The 15,840-nt window shown below is 46.3% G+C and overlaps 1 protein-coding gene across 3 annotated transcripts in view; it reads right to left on the reverse strand.

The window, feature by feature from the left end:
* pleca (plectin a) overlaps positions 1–15,313 on the reverse strand; it is a 131,271-nt gene extending 115,958 nt beyond the window's left edge. For all 3 annotated transcript variants that reach the window (XM_079258655.1, XM_079258654.1, XM_079258653.1), the window contains exon 1: positions 15,094–15,313. In XM_079258655.1, coding sequence (XP_079114781.1) covers positions 15,094–15,184 — 91 coding nt within the window. In that variant the 5' untranslated portion in view covers positions 15,185–15,313. The remainder of the gene's footprint in view (positions 1–15,093) is intronic.
* Between the last annotated feature and the right edge of the window lie 527 nt (positions 15,314–15,840).

Here is a 15,840-nt window from a genome sequence, read left to right on the forward strand (position 1 = left end):
CTGGAGTCTGAACTCTCCCAGACAACCGGACCGGTTCCTGGAGTCTGGACTCTCCCAGACAACCGGACCGGTTCCTGGAGTCTGGACTCTCCCAGACAACCGGACCGGTTCCTGGAGTCTGGACTCTCCCAGACAACCGGACCGGTTCCTGGAGTCTGGACTCTCCCAGACAACCGGACCGGTTCCTGGAGTCTGGACTCTCCCAGACAACCGGACCGGTTCCTGGAGTCTGAACTCTCCTGGACCGGACCGGTTCCTGGAGTCTGGACTCTCCTGGACCGGACCGGTTCCTGGAGTCCGGACTCTCCCAGACAACCGGACTGGTTCCTGGAGTCTGGACTCTCCTGGACCGGACCAGTTCCTGGAGTCTGGACTCTCCCAGACAACCGGACTGGTTCCTGGAGTCTGGACTCTCCTGGACCGGACCGGTTCCTGGAGTCTGGACTCTCCCAGACAACTGGACTGGTTCCTGGAGTCTGGACTCTCCTGGACCGGACCGGTTCCTGGAGTCTGGACTCTCCCAGACAACCGGACCGGTTCCTGGAGTCTGGACTCTCCCAGACAACCGGACTGGTTCCTGGAGTCTGGACTCTCCCAGACAACCGGACCGGTTCCTGGAGTCTGGACTCTCCCAGACAACCGGACCGGTTCCTGGAGTCTGAACTCTCCTGGACCGGACCGGTTCCTGGAGTCTGAACTCTCCCAGACAACCGGACTGGTTCCTGGAGTCTGGACTCTCCCAGACAACCGGACTGGTTCCTGGAGTCTGGACTCTCCCAGACAACCGGACCGGTTCCTGGAGTCTGGACTCTCCCAGACAACCGGACTGGTTCCTGGAGTCTGAACTCTCCTGGACCGGACCGGTTCCTGGAGTCTGGACTCTCCTGGAAAACCGGACCGGTTCCTGGAGTCTGGACTCTCCCAGACAACCGGACTGGTTCCTGGAGTCTGGACTCTCCTGGACCGGACCGGTTCCTGGAGTCTGGACTCTCCCAGACAACCGGACCGGTTCCTGGAGTCTGGACTCTCCCAGACAACCGGACTGGTTCCTGGAGTCTGGACTCTCCTGGACTGGACCGCGTACACACACCTCTGAGGGTTCCTTCCGTCTTGCCGTCATTCCGAGCGAGAACTCAAGCTGCTGTTTGGTAAAAACAGGAAGATGATTTATTTCAGAATCTGCTGAAAACTTTGTCAGAGTGGAATGACTGAAACTGTCCGGATCCAGTTTGAAGTGAGAAAATCATGATGAATCTTCCTGCAGTGTGATTCCATAAATCATGTCAGCTGTTCCTGACTCAGTGGGCTGCAGCAGACGCTAATCCTCGGCTCGGATATAAACCCCGTCTCGGTTACAGCAGCTCCGCTCTGTCCGGGAAACTCCGCCTCGCGGCGGCCGGGGTTTGGATTTCTCTGCAGATGCACAAACCAGTTGCATCTCACACGTCCTTCATCATCATCATCATCATCAGGATTGATCCTCGGTGCGAATGTGAACTCGACGGCCGGTAGAGAAGCAGCAGAAACAGGAAACCTGATGGACTGAAAAACCAGTGTCCTCATAAATCCCACAACTTTATTCCTCCTACGGACGTTAGAAATATTTCGTTTCAATGTTGGCATCAGTTTGGTCTCAGATATTCTGCTTTTCACACACAACCGTCTCCTGGGTTTCCAGAAAGGTCTGAAGAGGAGGAAATATCCAGCGAGCCGTCTGCACCAGAAGGTCTGGGTTGAGGTCAGAGGTCAGAGGAGCATGAACAGACTGGCTGCAGATGAAATTACATTAAATAAGTTTATGCTTTTAAAAAAATGAAAATAAAAAATATTAACATGATTATGTTATAAATGTACATTATCATTATAAAATGAGGGGGAGGGGCCCCTTGTAAACATGTGCCTGCGGCCCCCAGAGAACCTAGAATCACCTCTGGGGGTGATGCAGAAGAAGTGAGATGTTGTGGAACATTGTGAAACATTGTGGGACGTTGTGGAACATTGTGGGACATTGTGGAACATTGTGGGACGTTGTGGAACATTGTGGAACATTGTGGAACATTGTGGGACGTTGTGGGACGTTGTGGGACGTTGTGGGACGTTGTGGGACGTTGTGGAACATTGTGGGACGTTGTGGAACATTGTGGGACGTTGTGGAACATTGTGGAACATTGTGGGACGTTGTGGAACATTGTGGGACGTTGTGGAACATTGTGGGACGTTGTGGAACATTGTGGAACATTGTGGGACGTTGTGGAACATTGTGGAACATTGTGGGACGTTGTGGGACGTTGTGGAACATTGTGGGACGTTGTGGGACGTTGTGGAACATTGTGGGACGTTGTGGGACATTGTGGGACGTTGTGGGACATTGTGGGACGTTGTGGGACGTTGTGGGACATTGTGGAACATTGTGGGACGTTGTGGAACATTGTGGGACGTTGTGGAACATTGTGGAACATTGTGGGACGTTGTGGAACATTGTGGAACGTTGTGGGACGTTGTGGGACGTTGTGGGACGTTGTGGAACATTGTGGGACGTTGTGGAACATTGTGGGACGTTGTGGAACATTGTGGGACATTGTGGAACATTGTGGGACATTGTGGAACAATGTGGAACATTGTGGGACGTTGTGGAACATTGTGGGACGTTGTGGGATGTTGTGGGACGTTGTGGAACATTGTGGGACGTTGTGGGACATTGTGGAACATTGTGGAACATTGTGGGACGTTGTGGGACGTTGTGGAACATTGTGGGACGTTGTGGGACGTTGTGGAACATTGTGGGACGTTGTGGGACGTTGTGGAACATTGTGGGACGTTGTGGGACGTTGTGGAACATTGTGGGACGTTGTGGGACGTTGTGGAACATTGTGGGACGTTGTGGGACATTGTGGGACGTTGTGGAACATTGTGGGACGTTGTGGGACGTTGTGGAACATTGTGGGACGTTGTGGGACGTTGTGGGACGTTGTGGGACATTGTGGGACATTGTGGAACATTGTGGGACATTGTGGGACATTGTGGAACATTGTGGGACATTGTGGAACATTGTGGAACATTGTGGGACGTTGTGGAACATTGTGGGACGTTGTGGAACGTTGTGGGACGTTGTGGGACGTTGTGGGACGTTGTGGGACGTTGTGGAACATTGTGGGACGTTGTGGAACATTGTGGGACGTTGTGGAACATTGTGGGACGTTGTGGGACGTTGTGGAACATTGTGGGACGTTGTGGAACATTGTGGGACGTTGTGGGACGTTGTGGGACGTTGTGAAACATTGTGGGACATTGTGGGACGTTGTGGAACATTGTGGGACGTTGTGGGACGTTGTGGGACATTGTGGGACATTGTGGGACGTTGTGGGACGTTGTGGGACGTTGTGGAACATTGTGGGACGTTGTGGGACGTTGTGGGACGTTGTGGGACGTTGTGGGACGTTGTGGAACATTGTGGAACATTGTGGGACATTGTGGGACGTTGTGGGACATTGTGGGACGTTGTGGGACGTTGTGGGACGTTGTGGAACATTGTGGAACATTGTGGGACGTTGTGGGACGTTGTGGAACATTGTGGAACATTGTGGGACGTTGTGGAACATTGTGGAACATTGTGGGACGTTGTGGGACGTTGTGGGACGTTGTGGGACGTTGTGGAACATTGTGGGACATTGTGGGACATTGTGGGACGTTGTGGGACGTTGTGGGACGTTGTGGAACATTGTGGGACATTGTGGGACGTTGTGGAACATTGTGGAACATTGTGGGACGTTGTGGAACATTGTGGGACGTTGTGGAACATTGTGGGACGTTGTGGAACATTGTGGAACATTGTGGAACATTGTGGGACGTTGTGGGACGTTGTGGGACGTTGTGGAACATTGTGCGACGTTGTGGAACGTTGTGGGACGTTGTGGGACGTTGTGGGACGTTGTGGAACATTGTGGGACGTTGTGGAACATTGTGGGACGTTGTGGAACATTGTGGGACGTTGTGGGACGTTGTGGGACGTTGTGGGACGTTGTGGGACGTTGTGGGACATTGTGGGACGTTGTGGGACGTTGTGGGACGTTGTGGGACGTTGTGGAACATTGTGGAACATTGTGGGACGTTGTGGAACATTGTGGGACGTTGTGGAACATTGTGGGACGTTGTGGGACGTTGTGGAACATTGTGGAACATTGTGGAACGTTGTGGGACATTGTGGAACATTGTGGGACGTTGTGGGACATTGTGGAACATTGTGGAACGTTGTGGGACATTGTGGAACATTGTGGGACGTTGTGGGACGTTGTGGGACATTGTGGAACATTGTGGGACGTTGTGGAACATTGTGGAACGTTGTGGGACATTGTGGAACATTGTGGAACATTGTGGGACGTTGTGGGACGTTGTGGGACATTGTGGGACGTTGTGGGACGTTGTGGGACGTTGTGGAACATTGTGGGACGTTGTGGAACATTGTGGAACATTGTGGGACGTTGTGGAACATTGTGGGACGTTGTGGAACATTGTGGGACGTTGTGGGACGTTGTGGGACGTTGTGGGACGTTGTGGAACATTGTGGAACGTTGTGGGACGTTGTGGGACGTTGTGGGACATTGTGGGACATTGTGGGACGTTGTGGGACGTTGTGGGACGTTGTGGAACATTGTGGAACATTGTGGGACGTTGTGGAACATTGTGGAACATTGTGGGACGTTGTGGGACATTGTGGGACGTTGTGGGACGTTGTGGGACGTTGTGGGACATTGTGGAACGTTGTGGGACATTGTGGAACATTGTGGAACATTGTGGGACGTTGTGGGACGTTGTGGGACATTGTGGGACATTGTGGGACGTTGTGGGACGTTGTGGGACGTTGTGGAACATTGTGGGACGTTGTGGAACATTGTGGAACATTGTGGGACGTTGTGGAACATTGTGGGACGTTGTGGAACATTGTGGGACGTTGTGGGACGTTGTGGGACGTTGTGGGACGTTGTGGAACATTGTGGAACGTTGTGGAACGTTGTGGGACGTTGTGGGACGTTGTGGGACATTGTGGGACATTGTGGGACGTTGTGGGACGTTGTGGGACGTTGTGGAACATTGTGGAACATTGTGGGACGTTGTGGAACATTGTGGAACATTGTGGGACGTTGTGGGACATTGTGGGACGTTGTGGGACGTTGTGGAACATTGTGGAACATTGTGGGACGTTGTGGAACATTGTGGGACGTTGTGGGACGTTGTGGGACATTGTGGAACATTGTGGAACGTTGTGGGACGTTGTGGGACATTGTGGGACATTGTGGGACGTTGTGGGACGTTGTGGGACGTTGTGGGACATTGTGGAACATTGTGGGACGTTGTGGGACGTTGTGGGACGTTGTGGAACATTGTGGGACGTTGTGGAACATTGTGGAACATTGTGGGACGTTGTGGGACATTGTGGAACATTGTGGAACATTGTGGAACGTTGTGGGACATTGTGGGACATTGTGGGACGTTGTGGGACGTTGTGGAACATTGTGGAACATTGTGGGACGTTGTGGGATGTTTTTTATCCATGTTATGTGTGTATTAGTACACTCACACATCATGTTTAACACTCGATACACAATGTGTTCATGCGAACAAACGGAGACCAAAGAGGACACCTTTCCAATCCATGTGAAGTAGCGGACAGGTGAGAAGATCCTGCAGTGATGTGCGGCCCTCCGAGCTGTCCGGCTGGCAGGATGGAGCCGAGGTGTGAACAAATGTCCAGATGATATATGAGAATGTCCTCCGCTGGTGGAGGTCATCAGCTCTGCAATTCCAACACTTTCTAAAAATCTACATGAAAACGGACAACAGTCCAGCTCAGTTGTTTTCCAGCTGAATGAAGCTTAGATCCCGCGAGGAGACGCTTCTCGTGCACTAAACTCTGTAGATATATCCAGCTTTGTTTCAGCTGCAGAGAAGATCCAGCTGATGAAAGATCATCATTATATTCCACGTCCACAACTTCATCTCATTACCAAGACAACTTTACTAGCTCCTAAAATAACTTTACTAGTTCCTAGAACACCTTTTCACACTTGGACAACTTTACTAGTAGCTATGACTAATTCTCCTATTTCACTAGTTCCTTGGACAACTTTACCAGTTACTAGAATAACTCTACTAGTTCTGAGAATAACTAACAGTTCCTGGAACACTTTATCACACTTTGACAACTTTACTAGTACGTATGACTAATTCTCCCACTTTAATAGTTACTAGAACAACCTGACTAGTTACTAGGACAACTTTACTAGTATACAGCACACCTTTTCACACTTGAACAACTTTAATAGTACCTAATACTAATTCTCTTACTTCACTAGTTCCTAGAAGAACTATTCATACTGACTTTACTAGTAGCAATGACTAATTCTCCTGTTTCACTAGTTCCTAAAACAACTTTACCAGTTACTAGAATAACTTTATTAGTTCCGAGGATAACTAATAGTTCATAGAACACTTTTTCACACTTTGACAACTTTATTAGTACATATGACTAGTTATCCAACATAACTAGTTACTAGAAGAACTTTACTAGTTCCTACAACACCTTTTCACACTCAGACATCTTTTCTAGTACTTATGACTAAGTCTCTTACTTTGATACTTACTAGAACAACCTGACAAGTTACTAGGACAACTTTACTAGTATATAGCACATCTTTTCACACTCTGACAATTTTAATAGCACCTATGACTAATTCCCTTACTTCACTAGTTACTAGGACAACTTTACTAGTTCCTAGAACACCTTTTCACACTTGGACAACTTTACTAGTAGCTATGATTTATTCTCTTACTTGACTCGTTCCTGAAACAACTTTACCAGTTACTAGAAGAACTTTAATAGTTCCGAGAATAACTAATAGCTCATAGAACACATTTTCACACTTTGACAACTTTACTAGTATGCATGAGTAATTCTTCAACTAACTAGTTACTAGAAGAACTTTAGTAGTTCCTACAACACCTTTTCACACTCAGACATCTTTACTAACTATCCTGTTTCACTAGTTACTAGAACAACCTGACTAGTTACTAGGACAACTTTACTAGTATACAGCACACCTTTTCACACCGTGACGGTTTTAATAGCACCTATGACTAATTCTCTTACTTTACTAGTTGCTAGAACAACTTTACCAGTTACTAGAAGAACTTTACCAGTTCTGAGAATAACTAATAGTTCTTAGAACACTTTTTCACACTCTACACTCTCTAATTCTCCTACTTCACTAGTTACTAGAAGAACTTTACTAGTTTATAGAACGCCTTTTCACACTCGGACAACTTAACTATTACCACTGAATAATTCTCCAACTTCACTAGTTACTAGAGTAACTTATCTAGTTCCTAGAACTATCTTCACTCTTAGGGTAACTTTACTAGTTCCTATAACTACTTCTCCTTCACTAGTTACTGGAACAACTTTTTTAGTTCCTAGAACAACTTTTCTCACTCCTAGAACAATTTCATTAGTTACTAGGACAACTTTTCCTACTTAACTACTGATTAGGAAAATTTTACTGGATCCAAGGACTACCTCTCTTACTTAACCAGTTACTAAGACAATTTCACTAGTTAGAGGCATAACGTTACTCGCTCCTAGCATAACTTCACTCGCTCCTAGCAAAACTTTACTATCTCCTAGCATAACTTTACTAGCTCCTAGCATAACTTCACTCGCTCCTAGCATAACTTTACTAGCTCCTAGCATAACTTTACTAGCTCCTAGCATAACTTCACTCGCTCCTAGCATAACTTCACTCGCTCCTAGCATAACTTTACTAGCTCCTAGCATAACTTCACTCGCTCCTAGCATAACTTTACTAGCTCCTAGGACAGCTTTACTCTCCTAGGACAACTTTACTAGTTCCTAGCTGAACCGAGCTGCTATCCTCTGGGTTTCATTGAAAGTAACATGATTTTCTTCAAGGAGAAGCGGTTAAACAGTAAAACACTGACTTATCAAACAGGATTACACATCTCACAACAAGCCAATGTCGGGTTCAGGACTAGATTGGCACTGTCTTCACCAAACTGACGCAAGATATTATAGTTTAAACACATAACTATTTTACCTCAAATTAACAAATTCACAATAAAAAAAAAATTTTTTTGTTTGGTCTCCCTGCAGCTTCTTCTCAACCCTCATCGTGGAGTTTCCGTCAGTCTGATGTGATTAAATGTGAAAAGTTCAGCAGGATCCATTAAAATGTTTTATTTAACCCCTGTGAGATGACATATATTCCTTTATCTGTTATAAAAGCAGCAGCTGTGGTGGGTGTTAATGTCCGGTTTACGTCTACTCTAGCTGCTGTTATTAAGGTTTGCGGGGGTCTCTGCATGTGATCGTGCATGCATATATACGTGCACGGCTTATACTATTTTTGAATTTGAGGTCAAGTTGCATGAAACCGATCTGAGGCAGCTGGAAGTGAAGTGAGGAGAGGCTTTCTCAGCAGTGACTCAACTTATCGCAGACCTTTTATGAAGGATACCTGCTGGTGATTCAACGCAGACACACAACGCTGCTGTTAGCTCAGGTTATCCTGTAGCTGAAGGTTTCCCAGAACAGCAGTTTATCTACTATAAGAAGAGGGAGGACGGCGTCTCACAAACAGGATTAATTATAGAGTTCTTAGAACAAACAGAGATAAGATCACCACAAAAAATAGCGTCATTAAAAGATGTTCCAGTTTCTTTGAGACAGTTTCACATCAAATCTCAGCATGTCTACATCTGCCGCATCTTCTGATTTATTTACATTTCTGGAACTTCAGGCTCTTCGTCTCAAACAGGCATCATTTGTTCTTTTCTTAAGTTTTATCTGAAAAGCAGCAAAGATCTGAGAACTGGTGTGAGAATCGGAAAACCAGATGTTAGCAGCAACAAGCTGTTAGCCGCTAGCTGTTAGCATATCTCAGCATGGAGGCAGAAACACGTGGAGGACAAAAGAAGAAGAGTCTGAACCAGAACCTGAAAGACGTTATCTGTTCAGCTGATCCATCTACTGTCGGCCGAAGCCTCGTCAGAAACGGTCTCCATGGAAACGTGGTTGTCAAGAAACCAGAAAAGGCTGAGGTCACATGACCAAAGAACTGGACTGAAGATCAGTGGAAATCAGAGACCGTATATGAAAGATGGACGGAGCCTCCGGCGGTAAAAAGTGAAGCCAATGCAGAAGTGCATAAAACTGCAGTTTACCCTTCATCCACAAAACGGGCTGCAAAACAGAGCAAATCCCCATAGACTCCCATGTTAAAAAGACCAACTTCACAGCAGGAATAAACATGTTTACAGCAGAAATAAACAAGTTTACAGCCTGGTTCAAAAATCCATTTTAGGTTGAATAGGTCAGGTTTACCTTCATGACAACTGTGGGGGGAGTGAATTTTTTTCGAACTCGCTCGTTTAAATTCGGCATATTTAGGGGCGTGTCTTTTTGATTGACAGGTATCCGATCTCCCGCTTCAAGTCAGAAGAACGTAGAACAACCGCGGTTTTTTAGCCGGTTAACAACGTGACTTAGCTTTAGCCCGCTTACCTCCGTTAGCTGGTTAGCCCCTGTTATCTCCGGGTTAGCTCGGTTAGCTCTTAGCTACAGAAAGCTCGGAGTTTTGCTCGATGTCAATCATCCACCATGACGCTCACAGCCCCCCTCTCAGCTCCACCTCTTTGCCCATATTTGTATTTTCCAGGTGAGACGACACGCATGCCCCTGCCAAGATGGTGATGGTGGGAACCGCCCACTGAGCTTCAATTCAGCTCTTCAGAAACCAACGGGTGACGTCACGGAGACTCCGCCCATCTTTTTATACAGGCTGTGGTTTTGATACTGGTTAGCAGCTGTAATGCACGCCTATGAAGTTATTTGAAAACAGGTCTGATGGAGGTCCAGATCATCACCAGAACCCAAACAGGATGTTGTGTGTCACCTCAAGCGACTTTAAACACTGTGACGACCAAGAAAGAGATGAAAAACAATATTTAAGAACCATTTCATCTCATTTTTATCCTGTTGTAACAACATTTGTTGGCAACTTTTTGAGCATAAATAGAATAGAATAGAATAGCTTTTCTCTCCATTCTGCTTCATATCTTTCATTAGGTTTAGATCGCATGAAGAGATCCAACAAGTCCAACTCGCTGCAGACTACCATGCACACATGACTTCAGGTTAAATGTCACGAGTCCATTTTAACTCGCCCCCCCCCCCAGAATAACAGGAAGAGTCGGGGTTTATTTGGGGCGAGTATTTAAAGCAGACATGCATGTTTTACGCTTTTAGATCTGTTCTCTTGCTATTCTGATGCAGAGCTGCAGCCGAGCAGGAAACTCAGCTTCACCTGCTGCAGAAATTCACACAAACGTGACGTCAGCTGGCGGAACAACTCTCTTCAACCACCTGTTTGAGGATCATCGTGTGGTCGGCACGGTGGCCCAGAAGTTCAAACCACAACTGAAAACTAAAAAGCAAAAACGACAAACTGACAATAATGGGCAACAGAAAACGCCGGCGCCATTGTCTAACCAACGATCTGCCGTCTCCCCGTTTGCATATCGGTGTGTTTTGTTATTTGTTGTGTTAATTTTATTTGTTGGTTTTTTTTTCTTTTTTTAGATTGTCATCATTTGCCATTATGAATCTTAACTTGTAGTTGTGGTTTGTACTTCATGGCCACCGTAGGTCGAGGTGCAGCGATGCAGAAAATAAAAAAGCCTCCCTGAAGCAGCGCAGCCCCATGAAAGCTTCCCTCCAGGGATTCATTCTCTCACTGTGACGCCAATTCCAAACAATTCAGATCCAAACAAATAAATTCATTTTTATTAACCCCTTAAAATGCTTTCATTTTCACCTAAAAGCCCTTAAAAAGTAAATTTACAGCTGTTGTTGACTTGTACCACCACAAAGGCAACATTATCCGACTGCAGCTCACACACACACACACACACACACACACACACACACACACACACACACACACACACACACACACACACACACGTTCACATCTAAAGACAAGCTTTAAAACAATAAAGCCAGTTTCTCAAACCCGTCATGTCCTCGTCTGAATCAACTCGGATGAGTTGGAAAGACTAACAGGAAGTGGAGGTTTGGCAGACGGACCGGAGGTCATGAGGCTGGCGTGAAGCATCGGAGCGTGTCAGAGCAGCTCAGCGGTGACATGCAACCACGTGGGAGGAAAGGGACCAGACTGGATGGAGCGAATCTGCTCCTAAAAGCATGAGATGATTGATCCGTACGGACAGTCTGGTGCTGAAGGGTGAACAATGACAGCTTCTAAAGCGTCGTCATTCGTCTCTCATTCGTCTGCATCAGACGGCTGGAAGCTGCTCAGCGTCACACATTTCAGAAAAGTGGTGGACGTCGCCGCAAACACGCCACATCTGGACCTTCACCATGTTATATAAACCAGATGTGATCATGTGTAGGCAACAGGCAAATCGGATTTAGTTGAAGATTTATTATTCAACTAAACACAGAAAACTTTATGCACTATTACACCCTTTATCATAAATTTCCAATGAAATCCAACAGGAAAGTGTCCCATAACTTGTCAACACTAGTGTATGTAAGTAAAAGCAGTAAAACTGAGACGAGAGAGTCTTTAACTGCACACGCGCAGCTGGATGATGCATCTTTACCAATGATAAACCAGTACTGGTAACCAAGCAACCAGTGATGGAACATTTGACCTGACCAATAACTGGTTTTAGATGGTGGCTTCTGACTGCGTGGTCGTTGCCATGGTGACTGTCCCTGCGTGGGTTGTCAGGGCCCTGCAGTGCAGCCCTGTGTGGCGGGCTGCAGGCGACCTCTGTTTCCTCCCCGTGGTACCAAAACACGTTTGTTTGTTTGTGCAAACGAGTGTGTTTATGTATGTGTGTTTGCTTTGATTTGTTTTTGTGATAAACTTTTCTTTGTGATGACATATTTTTATTATAATATGAAGCACTTTGTGCATGAAAAGGGTTATATAAATAAAGTTTGACTTGATAGGAATACAAACCTCTGCCACTCATACGAGCTTCAGGACAGCATGGAGAAGACGACGACTGGCGTCTCAACGCTGGTGTCTTTTAGGATTTCAACTCATCAGCTTATTGTAAAACTGAGCTCATTTCCTATGAAAATGGTCACATTGCTCCACAAATCTTCGCTAACTTGGAGCTGAAACGTGCAAACACACCCACAAGCTGTTCAATCTGCAGTGGAAGTAGCGCGTAACTTCATTCTCCAGATCTCAACTCCAGTTTTTTCACCACATTTCCTGCAGGTGTGTGCTTGTCTTCATCTCAGATTTCTGTCAACACACACCTCTGTGTGTAACAGGAGTGTTTGATGCTCGTCATCCTCACAGATGCTTGTTTTGATTCTTTTAAGAGCAAATCGGATTTTTTTCCTCACACTCGTCCTGTGATCACAGCTCTGGAATCACTGCTCTACACCATTTATCATAAGTTCTGGGACAATTTCATCCCAACTTTAAAGGAAATGTGTCCCAAAACATATGTACAGCCACATAACAGATGGATCTGTAGCCCTAAAATCTCCTCTGGTGCTTCTAGGTACCTTCAGATCTAAAACTGGGTTTCTGGTTCATCATAGAAAAGTCTGGAACAAACCAAACCACTCTCATCCTCCATAGCCAGGCACGGTGGTGGTCGTATCATGTCATGGGGATGTTTTCCTGGGAACTGACGGAAAGATAGATGGAGCTAAATTAAGGGAAATTGTTGAGGAAATCCTGCTTCATCCAGAGTTTTTACACTGGGAAGAAGGTTGACGACCCTCAGTTCCTCAACAGTAAAATATATCCCAATAAATGTCCAAGTCAGCTGAAACTCCAGGTTCCACCTGCTGAATGTCTCCTTTCTCCATTATAATTTACTGTGACGGTGGCTTTTTGTTAGAATAATCTGTTTATTCAGGAAACCAAGGTTATGTCAAGTTTGATAAAAGCACTGGCAAAGGAGGTTTATCAGGTTTATGCATCTTAAAGACAGCCTAACAACTTTCTGACCTGAAAACTCAGTGTGCACCACGTCACACGCTGGCAAGCTGATATAAACCAGTTGTTCTGAACGTGCACCACGGCTAACTCAGCGAAGACATGCAAGAAGATGGTACTGGAGCAAAGAAAGAGATAAGACAAGAGTCAAGATAAGACAGACTTTTTCTGGCTGGACAGATCTCAGAGAAGAGACAGGGTGAAGATAAATTAGCCGTGGATGGGGGGGCGTATCACAAAAAAAGTCTTGAATAAAGTATTTTTATCATCATCAGAGGCATTAAGAATTACTGAACGTGAAGATACCACATCGGAGCTGAAGGCAGCAGAGGTGGCATCGCTGTATGAATGTTTACTGAGCTTCAGGAGGAAAAATACCTACAATCAATTCAAATCAAACTTTATTTGTATAGCACTTTTCATTCAAAAGCATATCAAAGTGCTTAACATAAAAAATTAAAAACAGTTTCACATTTAAAAACACACACACGTCACCCACACACGCACACAACCCAACCCTTCCTCTGACCATTGATGCCAAAATAAAAACCAATAAATGTAGGATTCTGTCATCAGTATCTGGCTCGACACCTCTGTGAGGAAACAACATCTGGGGAGTCCATCCATGTCAGGAGCCGCCCCAGGAGGGACCAACAGAGACGCAGCCACAGGTAACGCCCAGACAGGGCTCCAATCCGCAGCCATATGGCTGCAGTGCAGAACCCCTACCAACATCCCCGGCAGAATGACCCCCGCCAGAATGACCCCGCTGGTCAAACAGGTGCGGCCCCCGACACGGAGGATCCCCATGAGGAAGAAGAAAATCTGACATTTTACAAACACAACCATGAATCTGACGAAGGGTTTTTGTAAAGTTGAGTATAACTTTAGACCAAAGATTGGAAAGATATTGGATGAGACCCAACGATCCTCAGCGAGAAGCAACATTAAAAGGTTTGTTTCTGCTTCCTTTCGTATGTAAACATCCGTTTTTCACCTCTCCGTCCTCCTACTTCATTGTTCGCATTGTTGTTACAGTGGTTCTTCCACTAGTGGGCAGTGCCGAGTTCAGAGTTCACTTCTGTGTCTAGGCAGCTGCTGGTTGCGGTAACGCACCACGATAAAGTTATTTACAACTGTCCAAAAACACCAGAAGAAGAAAAATAAAACCATGAAGTTTTTTGCTGTTCCCATCTTCTGCAGCTACTTTGTGTGCTTTTAATTTGGTGGTTTCTGCATCATCTTCCTGTTCCTCGTCTTCTTCTCTGGTTTTTTCCTTTAGCTAGTTGCATGTCAACGACAGAGCTCAACACTGCCCCCAGTGGTTTCCGGTGGTTTTGCTTTGTTTTCTGTGACAAGTTACAGACAGCTAAGCCCCTAAAAACAGATTGAATTATGTGCGTAAGCGATGCAGAAGATGGACAAACTGTCCGTCCATCTGCATATCTGTCCTCTGCGTCATCATTAGGGGTGTCAGGGGAAACGTTGAACTGTGTTTAAATAGTTGAGTCAAAGTTTAGACCTCAGTCCACCTGAGAAGAACCTAAAGATGATGGAGCCCCAGCAGGACCAGCTTTCAGGAGCCGGAACAGTTCGGTTCTGACATATAAAATACTCCGTTTGAAGGAACAGCTCAAGTTTTCTGGGTTTTCATTCAGTTTGTAGAGAATCAAAGGACTTTTGCAAACACTGTACTTGTAAAGCGAATACTTGATGAAGCCACACTTATCATTCATGTTGCAGTCTGGGATCTGTGCCACCCAGGCAATGTCTCACCTCTCCAGTCTGCCCACCGACCCCCCCCACCAGGTTAAACTGCAAAGGACACAAACTCCTCTTTGTTTTACTGAGACACTAATTCTATCAGTCAGCCCTGATAAAAGACCACAACTTAACCTCCTTTACCTCCAGATACAGCTGCAGAGCAGATAGCAAGCTGATGAAGAGGAGCAACAGTGTCAACAAACACTGAAGAAGGAGTAAGGAGCTCAGCAGGCTCAGCACACACCTCCCATCCCAACTTGGTTACCTTTGTATTTCTCTCTGACGTTCTCGTAGGCCTGGACGTATTCCTGCTCCTCTGCGACTCTCTGACCCGGGTCAGTCATGAGCATGGACATGGCCTGGCTGCGCTCGCTCTTCCAACTTCTCCTCAGGCGGGTTTCAATCTCTGTCTCCTCAGCGCTGATAAAAGCCCTCCTGGCTGCCTGTCCACCTATCTGTCTGTCCACACCTTCTTCCTCACACACACACACAGTCACAGCTTTCCCTCTGAAGCTGTGGATCTCAACCAGGACCACCACCACTCCCCCCTTCTGTGTTTGAGAAATACCCCCACACACACTCACATATCAGACCCTGCCTCTTAAAGGCACAGAGGCGGACACGCACCGCCGAGATGGATGCCAGCAGAGGCCGAGCGGCACACACACCCTGCAGCCCGGCTCCGCCCCCCCACGGTCACACATGGCTACATCCATGAAAAAACAAATGACGGAGCCACGTGGGGGTTACTGGAGTTCCTGCTGCTGCAGAAACTAGGGCAAGCAAGACGAACTTCTCTGCAGAGTCACGTCATATTCCCTGACCGGAATGACGGCAGATCGCTTCAGGAGGACCGCACCTCTTTACAGTAGGACCGTAGTCTGGGTCAGAACCAGACCGATCGAGTCTGAGACATTTGAAAGAACAACTGTGATCTGGAAAAATTTCGACATTTTGCTTCGTTTCTGATATAAACCAGGTTTAAAGGGCAACCATGGCAACTGTACCACCT

Source organism: Telmatherina bonti (assembly GCF_933228915.1).
Source record: "Telmatherina bonti genome assembly, chromosome: 19".
NCBI classification, from domain to species: domain Eukaryota; kingdom Metazoa; phylum Chordata; class Actinopteri; order Atheriniformes; family Telmatherinidae; genus Telmatherina; species Telmatherina bonti.